Source organism: Coregonus lavaretus, assembly GCF_964263955.1.
Source record: "Coregonus lavaretus genome assembly, contig: HAP1_SCAFFOLD_428, whole genome shotgun sequence".
NCBI lineage: Eukaryota > Metazoa > Chordata > Actinopteri > Salmoniformes > Salmonidae > Coregonus > Coregonus lavaretus.
In genome coordinates, this window is record NW_028156883.1 from 158496 (window position 1) to 184935 (window position 26440).

General features: G+C 45.1%; 1 protein-coding gene and 1 long non-coding RNA gene across 2 annotated transcripts in view; one reads left to right on the plus strand and one right to left on the minus strand.

The window, feature by feature from the left end:
* Positions 1 to 3972: 3972 nt before the first annotated feature.
* LOC311119613 lies at positions 3973 to 5225 on the minus strand. Its single transcript, XR_014612000.1, has 3 exons — positions 5147 to 5225; positions 4599 to 4769; positions 3973 to 4048 (listed from the first exon to the last, which is right to left on the minus strand). It is a non-coding gene; the product is annotated as an uncharacterized lncRNA (long non-coding RNA).
* Positions 5226 to 6009: 784 nt separating this feature from the next.
* LOC311119606 (homer protein homolog 2-like) overlaps positions 6010 to 26440 on the plus strand; it is a gene marked incomplete at its 3' end in the record, with an annotated part of 69887 nt that continues 49456 nt past the window's right edge. Inside the window, exon 1 of the mRNA XM_084194284.1 lies at positions 6010 to 6456. Coding sequence (XP_084050410.1) covers positions 6452 to 6456 — 5 coding nt within the window. The 5' untranslated portion in view covers positions 6010 to 6451. The remainder of the gene's footprint in view (positions 6457 to 26440) is intronic.

The following is a 26440-nucleotide window of genomic DNA, read 5'->3' on the forward strand; positions in this document are numbered from 1 at the left end:
GATTACTGTAGTGACAGCAGTCCTCCCCACTGCGCTCCAGAATCCCTCTCTCCCCTCATCACTCCCTCTCCATGTCTTCCTATCATCACAGCTGATTGCACCTCTCCTTGCAGAAGACCACTCTAGCCAGCCGTTAACCCTTTCCTCTCCATATGGGCCCTATACAGTGGGGGGAAAAAGTATTTAGTCAGCCACCAATTGTGCAAGTTCTCCCACTTAAAAAGAGGCCTGTAATTTTCATCATAGGTACACGTCAACTATGACAGACAAATTGAGGGGAAAAAATCCAGAAAATCACATTGTAGGATTTTTTATGAATTTATTTGCAAATTATTGTGGAAAATAAGTATTTGGTCAATAACAAAAGTTTCTCAATACTTGGTTATATACCCTTTGTGGGCAATGACACAGGTCAAACGTTTTCTGTAAGTCTTCACAAGGTTTTCACACACTGTTGCTGGTATTTTGGCCCATTCCTCCATGCAGATCTCCTCTAGAGCAGTGATGTTTTGGGGCTGTCGCTGGGCAACACGGACTTTCAACTCCCTCCAAAGATTTTCTATGGGGTTGAGATCCGGAGACTGGCTAGGCCACTCCAGGACCTTGAAATGCTTCTTACGAAGCCACTTCTTCGTTCCCCGGGCGGTGTGTTTGGGATCATTGTCATGCTGAAAAGACCCAGCCACGTTTCATCTTCAATGCCCTTGCTGATGGAAGGAGGTTTTCACTCAAAATCTCACGATACATGGCCCCATTCGCGGCACAGCTATTTTCAAGTCTCTCCAGAGATGTTCGATCGGGTTCAAGTCCGGACTCTGGCTGGGCCACTCAAGGACATTCAGAGATTTGTTCCGAAGCCACTCCTGCGTTGTCATGGCTGTGTGCTTAGGGTCGTTGTCCTGTTGGAAGGTGAACCTTCGCCCCAGTCTGAGGTCCTGAGCGCCCTGGAGCAGGTTTTCATCAAGGATCTCTCTGTACTTTGCTCCGTTCATCTTTCCCTCGATCCTGACTAGTCTCCCAGTCCCTGCCGCTGAAAAACATCCCCACAGCATGATGCTGCCACCACCATGCTTCACCGTAGGGATGGTGCCAGGTTTCCTCCAGACGTGACGCTTGGCATTTAGGCCAAATAGTTCAATCTTGGTTTAATCAGACCAGAGAATCTTGTTTCTCATGGTCTGAGTCCTTCAGGTGCCTTTTGGCAAACTCCAAGCGGGCTGTCATGTGCCTTTTACTGAGGAGTGGCTTCCGTCTGGCCACTCTACCATAAAGGCCTGATTGGTGGAGTGCTGCAGAGATGGTTGTCCTTCTGGAAGGTTCTCCAATCTCTACAGAGGATTCTGGAACTCTGTCAGAGTGACCATCGGGTTCTTGGTCACCTCCCTGACCAAGGCCCTTCTCCCCCGATTGCTCAGTTTGGCCGGGCGGCCAGCTCTAGGAAGGGTCTTGATGGTTCCAAACTTCTTCCATTTAAGAATGATGGAGGCCACTGTGTTCTTGGGGACCTTCAATGCTGCAGAAATGTTTTGGTACCCTTCCTGCTGTAGGTCGACGGACAATTCCTTCGACCTCATGGCTTGGTTATTGCTCTGACATGCACTGTCAACTGTGGGACCTTATATAGACAGGTGTGTGCCTTTCCAAATCATGTCCAACCAATTGAAATTACCACAGGTGGACTCCAATCAAGTTGTAGAAACATCTCAAGGATGATCAACAGAAACAGGATGCACCTGAGCTCAATTTCGAGTCTCATAGCAAAGGGTCTGAATACTTATGTAAATAAGATATTTCTGTTTTGAATTTTTTTATACATTTGCAAACATTTCTAAAAACCTGTTTTCACTTTGTCATCATGGGGTATTGTGTGTAGATTGATGAGGGGGAAAAGATAATTTCATCAATTTTAGAATAAGGCTGCAACGTAAAGAAAATGTGGAAAAAGTCAACGGGTCTGAATACTTTCCGAATGCACTATGGCCTTCAAGCCTACACTGCATATTCACACTAGATAAAGACAAAACAACTCGAGCTCTGTGGTTACATCACAGGACGTGAGTGGGCTGCTGCAGGGCAGTGGGTGACCTCATACAGCAGCAGCAGTCGAGGAGGCCTGAGAAACTGAGCTCTCTGTGGCTTTCTGCTCTAAATACCATTTTAATTGGAGTGGTCCACCACAGACAGCCATCTTGGCTCATAGTTTTGCAGTTGCAGCCATGATGAGTCATTCATAATTAGGATGAAGGAGACTAACTCTCCACCCACAGCCACTCACATCAGGGTGACGTTGGCCCGAATAGGCTAGACTGATCTAAGCTCAGTTTTATATTACTCTCCAGCTAATGGTTATGATTTGGGAATGGGAAAGCTGATCCTAGATCTGTGACTGGTGCAGTATTTGCCATTAGTCACCAGTGTTAATTAGGATTTAAAAAGAGACTTGCCACCCACCTCCCATTATGTAGAGCTCTACGCCCTCCCTGCTGTAGGTCGTCATTAATTATATAACGCAACAGACGTTTGATGCGTCCCAAATGGCACCCTATTCCGTATATAGGGCACTACCTTTGACCAGGGCTCTGACTCTAACCCTACACTGAAGGGAAGAATGAGCTGTTTTTCTTTTTAATGCTGCTGCTATTCTTAACATTGAGGGGTGGCTGTGAGGACCCAGATTAAGCCTATACTACTCTTGGACTAGAAAGCATGTTCAAAGGGTTCAACATCCCATAATATTTCAACAAGCTACTCCTCCTGGGACCCAACTGAATTTGTCCAAAATGAAAAAACTATTGTTTTCATCGCATAAGATTTTCTGTTTGGAGTTAAATGATTCCAGTTGCAAAACACTTTGCTATGTTGCAAAACAAAATAAATACACACCATATTTGTATTTTTCAGATTATATATATATTTATTTTTTTACAATTTCGAGTCACATGTTCTACTGGAGAGAATAAGCACCTTTGTGACAGAGTTCATAAGAAAATAGATCACACTGACTGTTTAAATGTGGGTTCATTCATTGCACATTTAGATTGATTCAATAACATTGTCTCAACATCCAGTCCAGCTGAATATGTTGTCTAGGAGTTGAGAGAAACTAACAACAAAATGAAAACAAGAAAACCACCGCACAATACAGCCTATCAATGCAGTTTATCAGACTAGCATCAAAGATGAGCATCTTAAATCTTTACATTTGACGGTAGGTAGTTGAAGAACAATCTTTAACTCATTTTCCTGCACTGCAGTTCACTTTTGCTTGTAACCAACATCTCTATTGACTCTGCCGCACTGATTCTGTCCCAAATGGCAACCTATTCCCTATATAATGCACTCCTTTAGACCAGGGCCTTTAAAGGGAATAGGGTTCCGTTTGGGACACAGTTTGTCTCTATGCCCAGACTACTGGCTGGAATAATCAATTCCACTCTTATAATCCTGTTCTGTGTGGATTAGAGCAGATTACATCACTGACCAATACAATATCAAATCTGGAAGAGGGGTGAGAGATCAGATCGAACTGCTATGGCCACAGTGTGTGTGTGTGTGTGTGTGTGTGTGTGTATGTGTGTGTAACGCAGGTCTCTCAAACCCTGTTCCCGAAGAGCTACCTTCCTGTAGGTTCAGTCCAACCCTAATCTAGCGCACCTGATTCTAATAATTAACTGGTTGATCAACTGAATCAGGTTAGTTATAACTGGGGGTGAAAACCTACATGAGGGTATCTCTCCAGGAACAGGGTTGGAGAGCCCTGGTGTAATGTGCATGTGGTCACTCCACAGTAAGAGTTCAGTAGTGGTCCTGATGTGATGGTCTCTGGTTGTAGGAGTTGTATCTTCCAGACTGATGCCCACCACCACCACCCTGGCCATAACGCCTGTCCCTGTCTCCCCCCCGGTCCCTGTCTCCCCCCCTGTCCCTGTCCCTGTCCCCCCCCCTGTCCCTGTCCCTGTCTCCCCCCCTGTCCCTGTCCCCACCCCAACCCCTGTCCCCTCCCCTTCCTCCCCAGCCTCGGCCCCTGTACCCGCCACGGTCCTGGTATCTGGAGAACAGAGAGCGGAAGAGAGAGAGAGAGGAAGAGAGAGAGAAAGAGATGTAGGGGGGGGAGAGAGAAAATCAAACAAATGAACATGATATCCATCCCTGGCAAACTGGAAAAATGACACATTATCAAACCAGCTGCTATTGTTGTGCAGAAACACGTCTGGAAACAACGTGAAAGTGTCCTGTTCTTATTATGGTACAGAATAATATGGTAGTAGTTATTAGTCCAATATTGTGTTAAAGATATTCGTGATGAAGAGACAAGCTGCGTTCAGCAGATCAAAGCGGTGTGCAACGTTTGATTCAACAGAAACAGTGGTGTTCTGAACGACCAGTTGAAGAACCACGTGGTTGTGCTAGCCCATAGGGCGACTGTGTAAGGTGTGCTGCACGAGTTTTTGGAGATTTGAATTGGTCACAGTCGCCCCGCCAACATCCCTGCCGCTGGTAGAGGAAACGTGTTGATCAGTACAAACCGTCACGCAACGTAGCAAAACGGTTAATGAGCTGAACGCACCCAGTTAGCTAAGGTTGTTGTTGTTGTTTACCTGTTGTCTCTGCCCTGGTTGTGTCCACCTCCACGCCCCCTCCAGTCCTCTACCAGCGGCGGGGGGTTGGCGGGGCGATTCACGTACTGCTGGTACTCTGGGTCCTCGAGAGAAAACCGGTGGGCAAACTGCTCCTCATAGTTAGGCGGCGTTTCTGGACCATCTGCCATTCTACAATGAGAGAAATACCAGACACTCACTACTTTTTTACATCTTTGGAAATACCGGGAAAAGGCAGTGGGTTAGTTTCGCATGTGTTGTTGCTAGCTAGCTGGCCAGGGATTCTCCTTTTTGCAACGGAATCCTAATGAATACACCCCAGATTTGGTTAACGTAATCAACTGTCTGGGACGTTATTTGGCGAACAAAGTTACTTCCACTTTTCTAACAAAAGCGTGTTAGCTATGTAGCTAGCTAGATATATGGCATAGCTGCGATGCAACCAAGATAACTTTAGTTATGACATTGTTGTAAAACCTCTCTTGGTTACATCGCAGCTAAGTATGATATAAAATAATAAACTGTGAAGACAAAATGTAAGCAATTACCTGTCAATTGTATTTATTCAGCAGACAACTTCGGCATGTACGACTGGACAAATGTTGACAACAGTGCCATGCCAAAAACGTTCCCCTAACAACACGCTACCGATATCATTGGTTCCGGATCTCGCGCGTGCGCCTTTTTTTTCCAGAAACAGTCAAGACATTTTATTTATAGATTTCGCCAACGCCAACTGTTAGCAACAAATCGTTCCTACATATTACTTAAGTGTGAACGGTCATCATCAGAGGTGGGTCAAATAATAAGAACTTGACATTGAACCCATGATGGTTGCAGAGAATCAAATCAAGCACCTGCCACCTGAAGTTTGAAATTGGCGTGGAATGTGACTTGAGGTGGGGGTCAGTTCGAAGAAGGCCTGAATCAGAAAAAAACAGCCGAAAACCAGCCTCGTCTCCATCTATAAGACATGTAAGTGCAGATAATAGTAGGTCATTGCCTATCAATTAGCCTATGCCTACATGCATTTTATTGTAATTTTGGGCCTAGGTCTATCACTGCAGAACGACATCAAATCAATGCAACCCGTTTAGCCTAGGGTATTTGCACAGTTTGAAATAAAGGCCTATTGTTTCTTGTGAAAAGCACATTTTTAATTTTGTCACAAATAGGCTAAAAGGCCACTTCTCTCTCACTTTTCCCCTGAGAATAGGCGATGAAATAGACCACAGTGTAACTTCATATCCCAGGCTCTTAGAACGCTGTAGAAAGGAGATCTGTGTGTGGGAGGTAGGACTGTTGAGAGCAGGTGGAAGCCGCACAGTGTCGCTCCTGCTGCTCTCTGCTGCTCTCTGCCTGCCTCTCACGAAACACAAACCCATTGGGGATAGATCTGAGAGAGCGCAGATCCGAGGCAAGGCAACTCCAGCGCAGCAGTCAAGGAATATTCAGCGAACATTATAACTTATTTTTTGAAAGCAAGGCGTTTTTTTTTTATCAGCCTTGCGGTTGCGGAAAGAAGACACGGAACGGGTGGATCATAGGTTGTTACCTCGTCTGAATAAATAAGTTAGTCTAATGAAATGGGCATGAGGTTTTTCTGTGGTCGCCACCAGAGTGAAAGCTTGACTAGCAGGAGAATCGAAACGCCGCTCGGCTCGTGAGGAGTGCAGGGATCATATTTCTCTACTCTCTCTGATCGCGTTACTTGCTCGTAGCCGAGGCACTGGAATGGACTTATCCAATAACTAGAGACTGGATCTGTTTTAATAACATTTTTTTTATTTTTTTTGAAGTTCGCTTCTCCAAACGTTTTTATAATTGAAGGGTTGTCCCAAAACTCCGCGGCAATGGGGTAAGTACAGAAGGCACCGAAACAGCATGTAACGTTATGACACCTGCTTTCTGACTATATAAAACGTCAGTTATGTGTTTGAGCTTTATGCATATGCCACCCTACCCTTATTTTTTTATAGGGTTAGAATAGAATGTGTGAATAATTAAAGAATAACAATAATCGTTTCAAAAGCTTGTCTTGGCATTGAAAGCGTACCCGTGCGTGAAGTGTCCCTGTGCGCTGCGGGCGCGCACGGCTCGCCAGAGGTGATACGGTGGAGAATGCCTCCCTCTCCAAACCCTTCAGTGTGATATCTTATCTCCAAAACGTGTCTGATAGCATTTGAGCCTTGTGCCAGAGAGAGAGACGCACATTTTAGATTTTACCAGGACAAGGTGCAAAACTGGTTCCCATGTAGAATTATACATTTACATTTTAGTCATTTAGCAGACGCTCTTATCCAGAGCGACTTACAGGAGCAATTAGGGTTAAGTGCCTTGCTCAAGGGCACATCGACAGATTTTTCACCTAGTCGGCTCGGGGATTAGAACCAGCGACCTTTCGGTTACTGGCACAACGCTCTTAACCACTAAGCTACCTGCCGCCCCAAAAAGTCTCAAAAAGCCAAACAGTGTCACTTAATGATTGACATATTTCAGATTTCTAAGGAAGGCTAATGACAAATATTACTATTTTAAACCTCTTAGAAATGAACAAGATACATATGTTACTTTCCTCCCAGTTATTTGCTACACCATATAGATTGCATAATGTGCCATAGGCCTATCGGAGAGGTCATCCTATATCGAAGTGCATACTGCATAGGCACTTAATTCTGTCTGATGTTATTTTCAGTCCTATTTTACAGTGTTTACTTTATAGTGTATATAGTGCTAACACTGTTATGTCAGTATTTGTATTTATTATGGATCCCCATTAGCTGCTGCCATGGCGTATTTGCCGTCTCTTTTGCCTCATCCCTCTCAACTATACCATTTTTCAATTCCTCATCAATCCATGGGGATTTAACCGTTTTTACAGTCATTTTTGCTCGTCATTACACAACACAGACCAACAAATATTCTTCACATCAACAACATAGGAATCACTACAAAACTTAGTTTATGACCTCTTATAAACAATATTAGGCCCAGCCTTTGGAACTTTGGTTATCCTAGATATGGCTACTATGTTGTGATCACTACATCCAATGGATCTGGATACTGCTTTCAAACAAGTTTCTTCAGCATTAGTAAAGATATGATCAATACATGTTGATTATTTAGTTCCTGTACTGTTTAACTACCCTGGTAGGTTGATTGATAACCTGAACCAGGTTGCAGGCACTAGTTACAGTTTGAAGCTTTCTCTTGAGTGGGTAGCCTGATGAAAGCTAGTCAATATTTAAATCACCCAGAAAGTATACCTCTCTATTGGTATCACATATATTATCAAGCATTTCACACATGTTATCCAGAGACTGACTGTTAGTACTTGGTGGTCTATAGCAGCTTCCCACCAGAATGGGCTTTAGGTGAGGCAGGTGAACCTGTAGCCATATTACTTCAACAGTATTTAACATGAGAACCTCTCTAAGCTTTACAGGAATGTGGTTCTGAATATATATATATATATGAATGTCATCTGTTACTAGCAAATTATTGATTTTATGAACCTTGTTTCTTAAGCTACATATGTTAACGTGGGCTCTTTTTAAGACTTTTCTGGGATGCTTGATTATTTTTCTTGTGTTACTGGGAAACTTAGCAGAGGTAGACATACTCAGGTTATTTTTATTAGTGCAGGGTGAGCTGCACACAGTGGACTTCCTACTAGGGCACACCACCTCAGTGCTAACAGTATTACTCTGGTTCATAGGCATATGGGTACTGCATAAAATAGCTGTAGGAACAGCAGAGGCATTCAGGGCAGTAAGAGGGACATAAATTAGGTTATTTACATTGTCTTCCAACGCTCCTGGGATAATGTACATTTGCTGAATAATTATGACAACTCAGCGACACAATGGTAGGGATTAAATGAGCTGGACTTGGGGCATTGATAAGTCATTGTCTCAACGCAGCCTTATAATGCTGTGAAGGATCCAGGAACCCAAATGATTTGGGTGGATCCCATCCTCCTTATAAAACAAGCTTTGTTTCCAGAAATTATCAAAAATGTCAAAGAATGTTACACCCACAGAGCTGCAATGGTCTCGTAGCCAGTTATGGAGGGCTAAAAGTCTGCTGAACCATTCAATGCCACGATTTAGAGAGGGCAGAGGGCCAGATATTATGGGGCTGTTGTTGGTGTCAAGTGGCCAAAGGTGGAATCTCAGTAAGAAAAGTGGCCGAAGGTGGAATCTTCCTGTCAGATGAGATCTGTGTAAGGAAGGATGGATGCCTTCACACCGCTGGCTCAGCTAGCGTGGCTGGACTAGGCAGGTGGAATCTTCCCTGTCATTCCCTCCAGCTCTGCTCTGCTGTGGGAGAATAGAGGTGCCAGAGTCAACTGTGCCCACGCATGAACAAGCCGCTGCAAAGCAAACAGAGAGAGAGAGAGGGAGGGGGTGGGTGGGGGAGCAGTGTGTTTGTGTGTGCGTGCGTGTGGGATGTGATGTGATGCCCACGGGGATAGAGGGAGTCTCCTCCTATACAGCTCTTAACATTAGATATACAGTGCCTTTAGAAAGTATTAATACCCCTTGACTTATTCCACATTTTGATGTTACAGCCTGAATTCAAAATTGATTAAATAAAACATTGTGTCATCCATCTACACACAATACCCCATGATGATAGTGAAAACATTTTTTTTTGACATTTTTGCAAATTTATTGCAAATTAAATAGAGAAATGTCTAATTTACATAAGTATTCACACCCCTGAGTCAATACATGTTAGAATCACCTTTGGCAGCGATTACAGCTGAATCTTTCTGGGTAAGTGTCTAAGAGCTTTGCACACCTGGATTGTTCAGTATTTGCACATTATTGTAAAAAAAAATATTAAGCTCTGTCAAGTCGGTTGTTGATCATTGCTAGACAGCCATTTTCAAGTCTTGCCATAGATTCTCAAGACGATTTTTAAGTCAAAACTGTAACTAGGCCACTCAGGAACATTCAATGTCGTCTTGGTAAGCAACTCTAGTATATATTTGGCCTTGTGTTTGAGATTATTGTACTGCTGAAAGGTGAATTGATCTCCCAGTGTCTGGTGGAAAGCAGACTGAACCAGGTTTTCCTTTAGGATTATACATGTGCTTAGCTCCATTCCGTTTCTTTTTTTATCCTGAAAAACGCCCCAGTCCGTAACGATTACAAGAACACCCATAACATGATGCAGCCACCACTATGGAGAGTGGGACTCAGTATTGTGTTGTATTGGATTTGACCCAAACGCAAACACTTTGTATTCGGGGCAAAAAGTCAATTGCTTTGCCACATTTTTTGCAGTTTTACTTTAGCGCCTTGTTGTAAACAGGATGCATGTTTTGGAATATGTTTATTCTGTACAGGCTTCCTTCTTTTCTCTCTGTCAATTAGGTTAGTATTGCGGAGTAACTACAATGTCGTTGATCTATCCTCAGTTTTCTCCTATCACAGCCATTAAACTCTGTAACTGTTTCAATGTTACCATTTGGCTTCAAGGTGAAATCCCTGAGTGGTCCTCTACACCAACGGAGTTAGGAAGGACGCCTGTATCTTTATAGTGACTGGGTGTATTGATACACCATCCAAAGTGTAATTAATAACTTCACCATGCTCAAAGGGATATTCAGTGTCTGCTATTTTTTTTTTTTTAACCCATCTACCAATAGGTACCCTTCTTTTGCAAGGCATTGGATAACCTCCAAGTCAAAAATCATGTTAAACACTATTATTGCACACAGAGTCCATGCAACTTATTATGGGACTTGTTGTGCACATTGTTACTCCTGAACTTATTTAGGCTTGCAATAACAAAGGGGTTGAATACTTATTGACTCAAGACATTTCAGCTTTTCATTTTTAATGAATTTGTAAAAATGTCTAAAAACATAATTCCATTTTGACATTATGGGGTATTGTGTGTATGCCAGTGACACAAACTCTCAATTTTAATCAATTTAAAATTCAGACTAACACAATAAAATGTGGAAAAGGTCAAGGGGTGTGAATACTTTCTGAAGGCGCTGTAATAGATGTAATGCAGTAGGGTTGTTGTGGTTGTTTAGCTACATGATACAATTATGAGCCTTTGTCATCTGATATCAGTCATTTTAACTGTTTTACTCTGAATCTTTTTTTACTTTGTGGTCTGAGCATTGAGATTGAATGATCTTGATAATGTTAGGCTACTATACTGAAGTATTCATATAGATAATATACAAAATAAATAAATGCATATTTGGATGGATAGGTAGGCTACTAAATAAATCCCAGAGGGAAAATGGCAAATCATATTTAGGATGTTATGTCTTTTTCTCCTTCTGCATCTGGCCTTTACCTCGTCACGCCAAACAGCTGTCTGTTGGCAAGGCATCTGGCCTTTACCTCCTCACGCCAAACAGCTGTCTGTTGGCAAGGCATCTAAATCTTCATTCCAAGATGGCGTAGCAGTGCGGACGTGTTTTTTGTCTATTTTGTATATATTTCTCAATTTTACTTTTCATTCTTTAACTAAATATATTTTCCTGCAACCCGCCTCACCCAACGTGGAAAGGATTCTATTATTTCTTTATAACTTTTATCAAGAACCTTAAGCTGAAACTAGTCTAGCTGCAACCGAATGGCTACTTGCTATTAGCCACCGTTAGCGTCTTCACCATTGTCCGTGGCCTGCACTACCCACCAGCCAGCTCTAGCTCTAGCCTGGACAATTCGTCGGCCAGTCTGCACAGCGTGCTATCGACCCAGAGCATATCGTATTTTCTGCCGGAATCACTGAACCCTAGCGCTGGATCATCGCAACCAGCTAGCTGCAACCAAATGGCTGTTGTCGTTGGCTAATTACCATTGCCCCTTAGCAAGCACCAGTTAGCCTTGAGCTAGCCTCGAGCCAGGCCCATCTCCTGGCTATCTACCTCTCTGTCAACCGGACGGGACCTCCTAGTGTTGACACGGAGCCCCGCCGATCCAACACGACTGGTTTGCCGACGAAATCGTCTGATGTGGTTTCAACAGGCTTCCAGTTACGACGTCGACCATGAAGATCCATCTGCTAGCCCCGGCCCGCTAGCACACGCAAGCCGGGCCTCTTGCTCGCCAGTGCTGTAGCAGCCCCCGAACTACCTCCGAACTCTCCTATTGCTGTTCACCGAACCTTATGATAACTCAGCTATACAGCTGATGCCTGCTGGACTGTTCCTTTTTACGGTACCGCATCCTGTTTATGTTTAGCCTCAGCCCAAACTTTGTCACCATTACCAGCTGTTGTCTTAGCTCTCTCGAATAACACCTGTGATTGCTTTATGCCTCTCTCCCATGTCAATATGCCTTGCTTATTGCTGTTTCGGTTATTTCTTATTGTACTGTTTCATTGTAGAGCCCCCAGCCCAGCTCAACCTGCCTTAGACATCTCCTTTGTCCCACCCCCCCATACACGAGGAGACCGACTCAATCGGTGCCTCCAGTGATGCTATCTCTTTCATCGTTACCCAACGCTTAGGTTTACCTCCACTGTACTCATATCCTTCCATATCCTTGCCCTTAATCTTTTCTACAACGCCCTGAAATCTGCCCCTTTTTTTCTCTGTACCCAACGCACTAGAAGACCAGTTCTTAAAGCCTTTAGCCGTATCCTTATTCTACTCCTCCTCTGTTCCTCTGGTGATGTAGAGGTTAACCCAGGCCCTGTAGCCCCCAGTATCACGCCTACTCCCCAGGCGTTATCATTTGTTGACCTCTGTAACCGTAAAAGCCTTGGTTTCTTGCACGTTAACATCTGAAGCCTCCTCCCTAAGTTTGAGTTATTCACTGCGTTAGCACACTCCGCCAACCCTGATGTCCTAGCAGTGTCTGAATCCTGGCGTAGGAAGGCCACCAAAAATTCAGAAATGTCTATCCCCAACTACAAAATGTTCCGTCTCGATAGAACTGCCAAAGGGGGTGGGGTTGCAATCTACTGTAGAGAGAGCCTGCAGAGCTCTATCATACTATCCAGGTCTGTGCCCAAACAGTTTGAGCTTCTACTTCTAAAAATCCACCTTTCCAGAAATGTCTCTCACTGTTGCCGCTTGCTACAGACCCCCCTCAGCCCCGAGCTGTGCCCTGGATACCATATCTGAACTGATTGCCCCCCATCTATCCTCAGAGTTCATACTGCTTGGTGACCTAAACTGGGATATGCTTAACACCCCGGCCAACCTACAATCTAAACTAGATGCCCTCAATCTCACACAAATTATCAATGAACCTACCAGGTATAACCCAAAATCTGTAAACATGGGCACCCTCATAGATATCATCCTGACAAATTTACCCTCTAAATACACCTCCGCTGTCTTCAATCAGGATCTCAGCGATCACTGCCTTATTGCCTGCGTCCGTAATGGGTCCGCGGTCAAACGACCACCCCTCATCACTGTCAAACGCTCCCTAAAACACTTTAGCGAGCAGGCCTTTCTAATTGACCTGGCCCGGGTATCCTGGATGGATATTGACCTCATTCCGTCAGTAGAGGCTGCCTGGTTGTTCTTTTAAAAGTGCTTTCCTCTCAATCTTAAATAAGCATGCCCCATTAACAAAATTCAGAACTAAGAACAGATATAGCCCCTGGTTCTCCTCAGACTTGACTGCCCTTGACCAGCACAAAAACATCCTGTGGCGTACTGCATTAGCATCGAACAGCCCCCGCGATATGCAACTTTTCAGGGAAGTCAGGAACCAATATACACAATCAGTTAGGAAAGCAAAAGCTAGCTTTTTCAAACAGAAATGTGCATCCTGTAGCACTAACTCCAAAAAGCTTTGGGACACTGTAAAGTCCATGGAGAATAAGAGCAGCTCCCAAATGCACTGAGGCTAGGAAACCCTATCACCACCGATAAATCTACAATAATCGAGAATTTCAACAAGCATTTTTGCTACGGCTGGCCATGCTTTCCACCTGGCTACCACTACCCCGGCCACCAGCTCTGCACCCTCCGCTGCAACTTGCCCATTGATTTGAGTGTCTGTGCGCAGTGAAAGGAGAGGAATGTTGGTATGTTTTCACATTTAGAGAGAGTCACGAGGGTAGTCTTGGTATGTGTAAGGAACCAGTCTAGCAGATCTGAGTCACACCCGAGGCACAGTACTGCACCAACTCACCTAACCAGTCTGGGCTGTAGGAAGCTCGGCATACAGTATCTGTGTCAGTGTTTCCCCTAGCGCAGTCATTTTCCAGGCTGGGCTCGCAAAGACCCACAAATCACCCCTCAATCAACATCTAGGTCCTCCTTAACCATATGGTTTTAAACTGAAAACCAAAACTTAACTGAAGTCAACTTATTTTAGGCAGGGGGCTAACAGTGAGGTGGCAGGGGAAAGACTTGGTAGCGTAGTCTTATGCCATGCGGTGGAGTGGTTGCTGAAACTACCCTACTGCAACGTCGAATAGGTGAGAAGGAGGAGAGAAGGGAAGAGAGGAGAGGAGAGAGGGGGAGGAGAGGAGAGGTCACACCACCTCCTCTCCTTTTAATCGCTCTCTTTCCCTCTTCCTTATCAGTCATCACGCCTTCTTACCACAGTCTCAGTTCCACCTGTTCCCCTTGTCACCATAGTCACCACACCTTACTACACACTGTCTACAAAACATTAGAAACTCTTTCCATGACAGACTGACCAGGTGAAAGCTATGATCCCTTATTGATGTCACTTGTTAAATCCACTTCAATCAGTGTAGATGAAGGGGAGGAGACGGGTTAAAGAAGGATTTTTAGGCCTTGAGACAATTGAGACATGGATTGTGTATGTGTGCCATTCAGAGGGTGAATGGGCAAGACAAAATATTTAAGTGCCTTTTGAATGGGGTATGGTAGTAGGTGCCAGGCGCACTGTTTTTTTTTGTCAAGAACTGCAACGCTGCTGGGTTTTTCCACACTCAACAGTTTATTGTGTGTATCAAGAATGGTCCACCACCCAAAGGACATTCAGCCAACTTGACACAACTGTGGGAAGCATTGGAGTCAACATGGGGCCAACATCCCTGTGCAACGCTTTCGACACCTTGTAGAGTCCTAGGTGTTCCTAATGTTTTGTACGCTCAGTGTAGTCTCAGCTTCCCTTGTAATTAATTCATAGTCATCACACCTTCTCATTATGTAGTCTGTTCCACCTGTTCCACCTGTAATTCATAGTCTGTCAAGTCCAGGAATGTATTATTAAACATTTCCTGTTCAAAGTAGTCAGGGTCTGTAGAGGATACAGTAGCCCATGATACTGGCGTCAGAAGTGAAGCTCAATACTTTGGAGATCCATTTTTAAAGGGGGAATCAGTAACTTCTCAAACAAAACACACAGAACAAACAGTTCCATTTCAGCCAGTCAGAGTACAGCACAGGCCTGTCAGTCCTGCCTATTCAATACTTTTAAACACAAATTAAACTACAGATTGAGCCTTTAAAGTTGCGTGTGTGTGTGAACCAGGCATGGAGCACAGCCCGATAACGTCATGAATCACAATTTAAATTACGCAATAGATGAATAATTTACAGTATTGATAGTGCTCAGATGACTTTTGATAAGGGGGTAGATGAGTGTGGACATATTGATCTTTAGTAGTGCTGGTCCCGGCCTTGGTTTCCCCTTCAGGATGGGGTTATAGATTAACTATGGTGCCTCGCTCTCTCTCATCTGTCACATATTCAGTCTGTTTTATGTTTTGCACTACAGTAAGCTATATATATATATATATATATATATATATATATATATATATATATATATATAGTAGTGATGGAGGGGAATCGATAGTTTACATATCGCAATATTATTTTGGACGATATTATATCGATACTTTGACTCTGACTAGTTTGATCGATACTTATATTGATACTTGTATTTATTTTATTTTTGCTATGTAGCGTCAGCTAGCGCTAGCCGGCTGTACCTGCAGCCTAACTCTGGTATTGTTCATCCTATAGCTTTATTCTCCAACGTGTTTTCAGCACTTTTTTTATTTCCACGACTGATCAAAACTCATTTTTCTCTCTCCTCTCTGCAGCAGACATGTAGCGAGCAATAAGTTTGGAACATCAAATCGCAGTATCGAATCGCAATACTTATAGAATCATGAGAATGGCAAATACGTATCGTATCGTGAGTAGGACTGTGACTATACCAGTATCACAATATTTTTTTTTCCACGGCAAAAAAGAAAACACGAAGCAGACAACTCTTTGGTCCTTTAAAAACCTGCTCTATGTTAAATATTGTGTGCTATAGCTTGGAAAATAAATACATGTAACTGGATGACAACATGATGATATTTGTTTCCAACATTTAGGGCTGTTTTCCTAAAGAAGCTAATTCCGCTTTGTGTTTTGTTTCCTTGCCACGATACTAACGAGTATCGAAACTGCTGTTGTGCCGTCCCTAATCCATAAATTTCAGATAATTCAGCCCTGATGTATAGACGGACTATGATTTGACAATAGGAATCCAATCAGGCACTCATAAACGCCACAGTCACATTAGTTGTAGTGGAAATTACCCTGAGTGCAGTTCAGAAGCTGTGCAGTGTGATGCTGTCTTGTTCTGGAAACCAACCGGATGGAGCTTCTCATTTCTGTCTGATATCCTCCTGCCCTGGTCAGGCTGAGAGGGCACACAGACGGGGGGACGGACGGGAGGGAGGGAGGGAGTGGGAGAGAGGGAAAAACATACGACATTATAAAATCCATGTACACAAACAACAAGTGTGCGGTTAAAATTGGCAAAAAACACACACATTTCTTTCCACAGGGCCGTGGGGTGAGACAGGGATGCAGTTTAAGCCCCACCCTCTTCAACATATATATCAACGAATTGGTGAGGGCACTAGAACAGTCTGCAGCACCCGGCCTCACCCTACTAGAATCTGAAGTCAAATGTCTTCTGTTTGCTGACGATCTGGTGCTTCTGTCACCAACCAAGGAGGGCCTACAGCAGCACCTAGATCTTCTGCACAGATTCTGTCAGACCTGGGCCCTGACAGTAAATCTCAGTAAGACAAAAATAATGGTGTTCCAAAAAAGGTCCAGTTGCCAGGACCACAAATACAAATTCCATCTAGACACCGTTGCCCTAGAGCACACAAAAAACTATACATACCTCGGCCTAAACATCAGCGCCACAGGTAACTTCCACAACGCTGTGAACGATCTGAGAGACAAGGCAAGAAGGGCCTTCTATGCCATCAAAAGGAACATAAAATTTGACATACCAATTAGGATCTGGCTAAAAATACTTGAATCAGTTATAGAACCCATTGCCCTTTATGGTTGTGAGGTCTGGGGTCCGCTCACCAACCAAGAATTCACAAAATGGGACAAACACCAAATTGAGACTCTGCATGCAGAATTCTGCAAAAACATCCTCCGTGTACAACGTAAAACACCAAATAATGCATGCAGAGCAGAATTAGGCCAATACCCGCTAATTATCAAAATCCAGAAAAGAGCCGTTAAATTCTATAACCACTTAAAAGGAAGCGATTCCCAAACCTTCCATAACAAAGCCATCACCTACAGAGAGATGAACTTGGAGAAGAGTCCCCTAAGTAAGCTTGTCCTGGGGCTCTGTTCACAAACACAAACAGACCCCACACAGCCCCAGGACAACAACAACAACAACACAACTAGACCCAACCAAATCATGAGAAAACAAAAAGAGAATTACTTGACACAGTGGAAAGAACAAACAAAAAAACAGAGCAAACTAGAATGCTATTTGGCCCTAAACAGAGAGTACACAGTGGCAGAATACTTGACCACTGTGACTGACCCAAACTTAAGGAAAGCTTTGACTATGTACAGACTCAGTGAGCATAGCCTTGCTATTGAGAAAGGCCGCCGTAGGCAGACCTGGCTCTCAAGAGAAGACAGGCTATGTGCACACTGCCCACAAAATGAGGTGGAAACTGAGCTGCACTTCCTAACCTCCTGCCAAATGTATGACCATATTAGAGACACATATTTCCCTCAGATTACAGCGATCCACAAAGAATTCGAAAACAAACCCAATTTTGATAAACTCCCTTATCTACTGGGTGAAAAACCACAGTGTGCCATCACAGCTGCAAGATTTGTGACCTGTTGCCACAAGAAAAGGGCAACCAGTGAAGAACAAACACCATTGTAAATACAACCCATATTTATGTTTATTTATTTTCCCATTTGTACTTTAACTATTTGCACATTGTTACAACACTGTATATATACATAATATGACATTTGAAATGTCTTTATTCTTTTGAAACTTCTGAGTGTAATGTTTACTGTTAATATTTATAGTTTATTTCACTTTTGTTTACTATCTACTTCACTTGCTTTGGCAATGTTAACACACGTTTCCCATGCCAATAAAGCCCTTAAATTGAATTGAAATTGAATTGAAATTGAAATTGAGAGAGGAACTGAGGGAGAGCGTGAGAGAGACAGAGATTGAGAGAGAGAGGGAGGGAGACACAGGGAGAGATTACTAGAGATAGTGTGTGGGGGAGAGCTAGTGTGGGACAGAGAGAGTGTGGGACAGAGAGAGAGAGAGAGAGAGTGTGGGACAGAGAGAGGGAGAGAGAGTGTGGGACAGAGAGAGAAATCACCAGAGAGAGGAAGAGCTCTCTATTTAAAGTAATCCCTCACTGAGAGGGCTATGTCCCTGATACAGGGTTGGCCAGCTGAGAGGGCTGTGACCCTATGTGTACAGGGTTAGCTAGATTGTAATCTCCTGCTCCAGCCAGAGAGACAGTAAGTAAGAGCAGTTAAAGGGCTTATGGTCATTGACTAGGCTCTGTGACAAGGAGGCGTTGTGGCTGTGCTGTTGCCTACCCAGTACTCACACACCCCTAACACTCTGTTCACACTACCAAGCTGAACTGGTCTGGCCTGGTTACGCATCCACCATAGCTGCTGGAACGTGCTAGAAAGGACGATGTGAAAAGATAAATATCCAATAAAGGGCAGTAAGGTTCGGGGTCAGCGCGGTCATGTGACTGAGAGAGCGAAACAGGGCTGAAGTCTTAGTGAGGACTCCACGGCTACTCAATTAAAGGGGACAGACAGACAGACTGATGGAGGATTGGAGAGACGGCTCCTCACCAGATGGTTGAGGGGTTTGGGTAATCTGGCATGGCTTGATGCTACCATGGAACTGCCCTCTCCTCTCCTCCATTCCCCTCTCCCCTCCTTCCCTCTCATACTTTCTCCTCCCCTCAACTCAATTCAATTTAAGGGCTTTATTGGCATGGGAAACGTAAGTTAACATTGCCAAAGCAAGTGAAGTAGATAGTAAACAAAAGTGAGATAAACAATAAATATTAACAGTAAACATTACATTCAGAAGTTCCAAAAGAATAAAGACATTTCAAATGTCATTATGTCTATATACAGTGTTGTAACAATGTGCAAATAGTTAAAGTACAAATGGGAAAATAAATCAACATAAATATGGGTTGTATTTACAATGGTGTTTGTTCTTCACTGGTTGCCCTTTTCTTGTTGCAACAGGTCACAAATATTGCTGCTGTGATGGCACACTGTGGTATTTCACCCAGTAGATAAGGGAGTTTATCAAAATTAATCTGAGGGAAATACGTAGCCAGGTTTGCTTACGGCGGCCTCTCTCAATAGCAAGGCTATGCTCACTGAGTCTGTACATAGTCAAAGCTTTCCTTAAGTTTGGGTCAGTCACAGTGGTCAGGTATTCTGCCACTGTCTACTCTCTGTTTAGGGCCAAATAGCATTCTAGTTTGCGCTGTTTTTTTGTTAATTCTTTCCAATATGTCAAGTAATTATCTTTTATGTTTTCTCATGATTTGGTTGGGTCTAATTTTGTTGTCCTGGGGCTCTGTGGGGTCTACTCTCCCCTCTCCTCTCCTCTCCTCCCCCTATCTCCTCTCCTCCCCCTCACTCCTCCCCCCTCTCCTCTCTCCTCCCCTTCTCTCCTCCCCTTCTCTCCTCCCCTTCTCTCCTCCCCTTCTCTCCTCCCCTTCTCTCCTCTCCCCTCTCCTCCCCCTCTCTCCTCTCCTCTCCTCTCTTCTCTCCTCTCTCCTATCCTCCCTTCTCTCCTCCTTCTCACTTATCCTCCCCTTCTCCCCTTTCCTCCCCTTCTCTCCTCTCCTCCTCTCCCCTCTCCTCCCCCTCTCCTCTCCTCCCCCTCTCTCCTCTCCTCTCTCCTTTCCTCCCTTCTCTCCTCCTTCTCACCTATTCTCCCCTTCTCCCCTTTCCTCCCCTTCTCCCCTTTCCTCCCCTTCTCCCCTCTCCTCCCCTTCTTCCCTTCTCTCTTCTCCCCTTCTCTCTTCTCTTCTCCCCTTCTCTCTTCTCTTCTCTCCTCTTCTCTCCTCTTCTCTCCTCCCCTTCTCCTCTCCCCTCTCCTCCCCTTCTCTCTTCTCTCTTCTCTTCTCTTCTCTCCTCTCCTCTCCTCTCCTCTCTCCTCCCCTTCTCCTCTCCCCTCACCTCCTTCTCCCCTCTCCTCCCCTCCCCTTCTCTCTTCTCTCCTCTCCTCCCTGTATAGTGCACTTCTTTTGACCAGTGCCCTATGTAGGGAATAGGGTGCCATTTGGGACTCTAACCTACCCTCTGACTCCATGACATCATTAGTGAAACAGAGCAGTTGTTTGGATTAACACACAGGTGGTGGTATCACTGTTATCCCACTGAGCTGGGTTCTGCAGCGTGGCACACGCCAACTGTCAGGTTGGTGTGTGCCAGTAACCGATCAGAGAGAGAGAGAGACGTCCCTCATCGGACTGACGATCTCCATTCATTTCACTAATGATAATTAATTAACAGAGAGCTATAATTCACTGTTCCTCGGTCACAGACGAGAAATTACTCAGCTGTGTCAAAGTGAATGCGTTCCAAATAGCAGAATGATCTGTATGTTTTTCAGTCATATTTCAGGAAGTAAGGTGCTCTTTTGTTGTGGAGTTTAAGATTATTACTGTTGAAAGATTAATGTGCTCCAAAAATCTGGAAGTGTCGTTTTTTTGTGTGTGTGTGTGTGTGTGTGTGTGTGTTATGTCCAAATATATGCAGTGAGTGACCCAGATCTCTGTTGCTCACAGCCTCATACCTCCCTTCTCTTGTTCTCTCTTCCGGGACATTTGGGATAAAATGCCCCTTTTTGTTAATTCATCCTTTATAGGTCCTACGCACAGACGTCTGTTCCTCTGTGTTCTTATCAGTACAGCCAGAAGAGAAACGAGATGGGAAGGGATGGAGAGTGAGAGTTTTGGGCTTATTCTCATTGAATAGAGTTAGCGGGCCGAAATTACAATTTACATACAGTACCAGTCAAAAGTTTGGACACACCTACTCATTCCAGGGTTTTTCTTTATTTTTTAAAACTATTTTTTACATTGTAGAATAATAGTGAAGACATCAGAACTATGAAATAACACATATGGAATCATGTAGTAACCAAAAAAGTGTTAAACAAATCAAAATAAGTTTTAGATTTTAGATTCTTCAAAGTAGCCAAAAAGCTAATTGCGACTGAAAACTTGGGTATAATTCACTGGCGAGCTGTTTTCTATGGAAGCCCAGTCCCGCCACCCCAAAAATAAAATACATATAGATGATACATATCGGTTGTGTTCCTTCATTTGTAGCATTGTGTGGTGATTTCCATCTCTCCACGTTGCAGAGATCAGCACAGCAGCGCTGCCAGCAAACTGATGGCGAGCTGGCATTTGCCCCAGCACTTTAGATTTAGTTTAATAAAAAATATTGACACAAAAGCATTAAAAAGAGGGACAAGGTACTGTTGTTTAGACTGATTCGCCTCATGATTTGTTTGACTTGATTTTAATGTTTTAATCCTCCCTAGAGCCAGGAGTTTTTCCAGGAGTTTTTCTTTTTTTACCATATGACCTGATTTAGAAAAATCTGGTCCCATCATAGCCTTTATAAAACCCTTTTTTTACAGCTGATTTATTACTATATCATACTCAGAGTTTTACCTGGTTAGGGTAGCCTGTCAGATCAGGAAAAACTCTGGGCCCCAGGAAAACAATTCTCCCCCCACCACTCTGGGACCTGTGGTGACACCTCTGAAATCACCACACAATGTTACAAATGAGAAAACCATATTATATTTGTATGATCTGCTATTTAAAATGTTTTACTTACATAGTTTTGACTTGCGCATGTCAAACATTTTGCGATAGTATCGACATTTTTAAAAAAAAAATGGTGGCGGGAACGGGCTTCCATAGTTTTACGTGGCTCAGTGTAACAGGCAGGAGGCAGCTAGGTTATTATAATAATAATAAAAATAAGCTACAGAGGACCACAGGTTAACAGGCTGTTGGTACAATTTCAGGTAAAAAATCAATAAAAACAAGTCTATATATATAAGGAGAATGTCTATACATGTCAGCTGTTTCAGAAACATCTGCTATTACCATTTATACTGTAGGAGTGTTGGGCTGAACGAGACAACTCTGTTTACACCGTCCTGCTTGGAGGGGGGCAACTGTCGGGGGGAGTGTCATGCACAACCTCCATAGTTAGCACTCGAGACGTGATCATTTTGCAAGTTTACGCAACAGTATTGTCCCTCGAGAACCTCTCAAAATGTCTCTTTGCTATCATCAAAGCTCTGCTTTTTCCCCCTGCAGCATGTTTGCCATACACCTAATCAGCCACTGTCACTAAAGCACTGAACACATCCCACTGCAAATATGTGGTGTTTGTTAAAGTGCTCTGGCCTGATTGTGATCTTTTAAACTGTAGTTAAACTGGATGGACCATAGGCTGGGTGCCAGCCTGTCTCTGCCCATGCCGACTTGTCCATGTCTTGAGAAACAACAGTGTCAACAATCTCTCCTCTTGTCTGGTCCTGACTTTTTTTCATCAGGAAAAAACAACTGTTGCTATTGTCTCAATAAAGCGTTATTAAACGTAACAGCAAACGGTGAGGGGACATTTATTCTATCCTTTTCCATCCAGCTCCAGTCTTGTGGCGTTTTTGAATGTGCATAGTTTCCCTCTCTCTCTCTCTCTCTCTCTCTCTCTCTCTCTCTCTCTCTCTCTCTCTCTCTCTCTCTCTCTCTCTCTCTCTCTCTCTCTCTCTCTCTCTCTCTCTCTCTCTGTCTCTCTCTCTCTGTCTCTCTCTCTCTGTCTCTCTCTCTCTCTCTCTGTCTCTCTCTCTCTGTGTCTCTCTCTCTGTGTCTCTCTCTCTCTCTCTCTCTCTCTCTCTCTCTGTCTCTCTCTCTCTGTGTCTCTCTCTCTCTCTCTCTCTCTCTCTCTCTCTCTCTCTCTCTCTCTCTCTCTCTCTCTCTCTCTCTCTCTGTCTCTGTCTCTGTCTCTCTCTCTCTCCTCTCTCTCTCTCTCTGTCTCTCTCTCTCTGTCTGTCTCTGTCTCTCTCTGTCTCTCTCTCTCTGTGTCTCTCTCTCTCTCTGTCTCTCTGTCTCTCTCTCTCTCTCTCTCTCTCTCTCTCTCTCTCTCTCTCTCTCTCTCTCTCTCTCTCTCGACTTCAGAGTGAGAGCTGAAATCAGGGGGGGGGGGGGGGGGGTGGGTGTGTGTGTGTGTGTGTGTGTGTACCTGACGATAGTACAGTGTTTAGGCCAACAGAGAACTTCCTGTACAGAACGACAAGGTCTCCTAGTAGTGGCTGCAAGTCAGGAGACAACCTCTGTTTGTATAGGTTATGGCCCTGAGTTTGTATAGGTTATGGCCCTGAGTTTGAATAGGTTATGGCCCTGAGATTGAATAGGTTATGGCCCTGAGATTGAATAGGTTATGGCCCTGAGTTTGAATGGGTTATGGCCCTGAGTTTGAATGGGTTATGGCCCTGAGTTTGAATGGGTTATGGCCCTGAGTTTGAATGGGTTATGGCCCTGAGTTTGAATGGGTTATGGCCCTGAGTTTGAATGGGTTATGGCCCTGAGTTTGAATGGGTTATGGCCCTGAGTTTGAATGGGTTATGGCCCTGAGTTTGAATGGGTTATGGCCCTGAGTTTGAATGGGTTATGGCCCTGAGTTTGAATGGGTTATGGCCCTGAGTTTGAATGGGTTATGGCCCTGAGTTTGAATGGGTTATGGCCCTGAGTTTGAATGGGTTATGGCCCTGAGTTTGTGCTCAGTGGTCACCAACCTTTTCTGAGTCGAGATGCAAGCCGAGATCTACCGCTCAGATAGTTTTTTAACATGACTTAGGAAACGTAACCCTATGCAACATTAACCAATTAAAAACAGTTCTGTAGCAGTGAGGTTTGTGCAGTAGGCCATAGGCTATAGGCCCAATACATTATCACTGCATGTTGGATATAGCTCAGTTGATAGAGCATGGCGTTTGCAACGCCAGGGTTGTGGGTTCGATTCCCACAGGGGGTATGAAAAAAATAATGTATGCACTAACTGTAAGTCGCTCTGGATAAGAGCGTCTGCTAAATGACTAAAATGTAAAAATTTAAAATGATAGGCTTGAATTGTCCTGCCAATGTTGTTCTTCTCAGACCATTTTTTAAATTATATGTACAACAATTAGGTATATGATCACACTGGTAATAGATCATTTGTATGAGGCATAGCTGAGTGAGCATCATTTTGCATTTTCTACTGGACTGATGGCCTGCGTCTGATGGTCAGTCTGAGGGGAGGGAGGGAGGGAGGGACGATGAGGCTGCCTCTTTCCAGACTCACCGTCCCTCCGCTCTCCCTCCCGCCCTCCGCTCTCCCTCCCTCCCGCCCTCCGCTCTCCCTCCCTCCCGCCCTCCGCTCTCCCTCCCGCCCTCCGCTCTCCCTCCCGCCCTCCTCTCTCCCTCCCGCCCTCCTCTCTCCCTCCCGCCCTCCGCTCTCCCTCCGCTCTCCCTCCCGCCCTCCGCTCTCCCTCCCGCCCTCCGCTCTCCCTCCCGCCCTCCGCTCTCCCTCCCTCCCGCCCTCCGCTCTCCCTCCCTCCCGCCCTCCGCTCTCCCTCCCTCCCGCCCTCCGCTCTCCCTCCCGCCCTCCGCTCTCCCTCCCGCCCTCCTCTCTCCCTCCCGCCCTCCGCTCTCCCGCCCTCCGCTCTCCCTCCCTCCCGCCCTCCGCTCTCCCTCCCACCCTCCGCTCTCCCTCCCGCCCTCCGCTCTCCCTCCCTCCCGCCCTCCGCTCTCCCTCCCGCCCTCCGCTCTCCCTCCCGCCCTCCGCTCTCCCTCCCGCCCTCCTCTCTCCCTCCCGCCCTCCGCTCTCCCTCCCTCCCGCCCTCCGCTCTCCCTCCCGCCCTCCGCTCTCCCTCCCGCCCTCCGCTCTCCCTCACGCCCTCCTCTCTCCCTCCCGCCCTCCGCTCTCCCTCCCTCCCGCCCTCCGCTCTCCCTCCCGCCCTCCGCTCTCCCTCCCGCCCTCCGCTCTCCCTCCCGCCCTCCGCTCTCCCTCCCGCCCTCCGCTCTCCCTCCCGCCCTCCGCTCTCCCTCCCTCCCGCCCTCCGCTCTCCCTCCCGCCCTCCGCTCTCCCTCCCGCCCTCCGCTCTCCCTCCCGCCCTCCGCTCTCCCTCCCTCCCGCCCTCCGCTCTCCCTCCCGCCCTCCGCTCTCCCTCCCGCCCTCCGCTCTCCCTCCCGCCCTCCGCTCTCCCTCCCGCCCTCCGCTCTCCCTCCCGCCCTCCTCTCTCCCTCCCGCCCTCCGCTGAGAAAAGTGGACGCAGTCTTCCAGCTGATGGCGAAAACTCACACCGCATTATTTCTGCCTCACGCACCAATTCATGTTGTTACTCCTATGGCCAGAGAAAGTGAAATATTCCTCGATATTAAAAAAGACAGATAAAAGCAGATAATAAACTTATTATAATAAACTATCGGAACACTTTTCTATATATATATATATATATATTCTATATATTTCTATACTCATTACAGCTCAGTGCTGGTTGTAGCGCGAGTGGAAGTAGGAAGAAAGCCCATTTTATGGCTATAAAAGTGTTGAGCAAAGGGTTGACAGTGCTGAATATAAAATGTTTTCACATGAATTTACTCATAACAACAGCAGCTCTCTGCTGCATTCATTGAGTCTCTCTCTAGACATGGTTTTAAATGTATTATCACAGTATTATCAGCTTTGCTGTGCGTTCTGTGCTTCTTTTTATAGTCTGTGGCTTGAGGAAACAGTGCAGACACGGTGATCGGAGCCATCTGATTGGCCAGCGGTAGGCGGAGTTCTACCGTCAGACCCATGAAATGGTTGAAAATGGGAACACGGCCTCCCCCCGCCGCTTAGGGCTGCTATGGGAACACGGCCTCCCCCCGCCTCTTAGGGCTGCTGAATCAAGTGCTGCATCTGAGTCTGTAGGTTTTAACTGGACCAGACGATGTATGGATTTAAAAAAGCAGTAAAAGTTTAGGAGCATCATGTTCAAAGAAGTGGAGAGGTTTTGCATAATTGGTGGTTTTGCTTAAGACAAGGGGAGGAAATTAACCAAACACAGAAACCTACTGTGGCATTGAACAAGACAGACCTGTGTGTGCGTGCAATGCCTATCTGCTTCGTGTGTGTGTGTGTGTGTGTGTGTGCAGTGACAGTGTTTTCATATCTGGAACAGGTACAGCAACATTTTCATAGATAGTTCCCTCTCTTCAGGTATTTAAGGAATGTACCAGGCTGCCTGTCAGCTCAGCCAGGTAAAGTTACGATGAATCTGTTCTCAGGTTTTATGACTTCAGTACAGGTTTTATGACTTCAGTACAGGTATTGTTGAACTGTTTTGGCACATTGACTTTTGGTACATTGAACTGTGCCGCCAGCAGTCAGAGCTCGCCTTTAAACTCACAGACTATACAGTTGAAGTCGGAAGTTTACGTACACCTTAGCCAAATACATTTAAACTCAGTTTTTCACAATTCCTGACATTTAATCCTAGTAAAAATTCCCT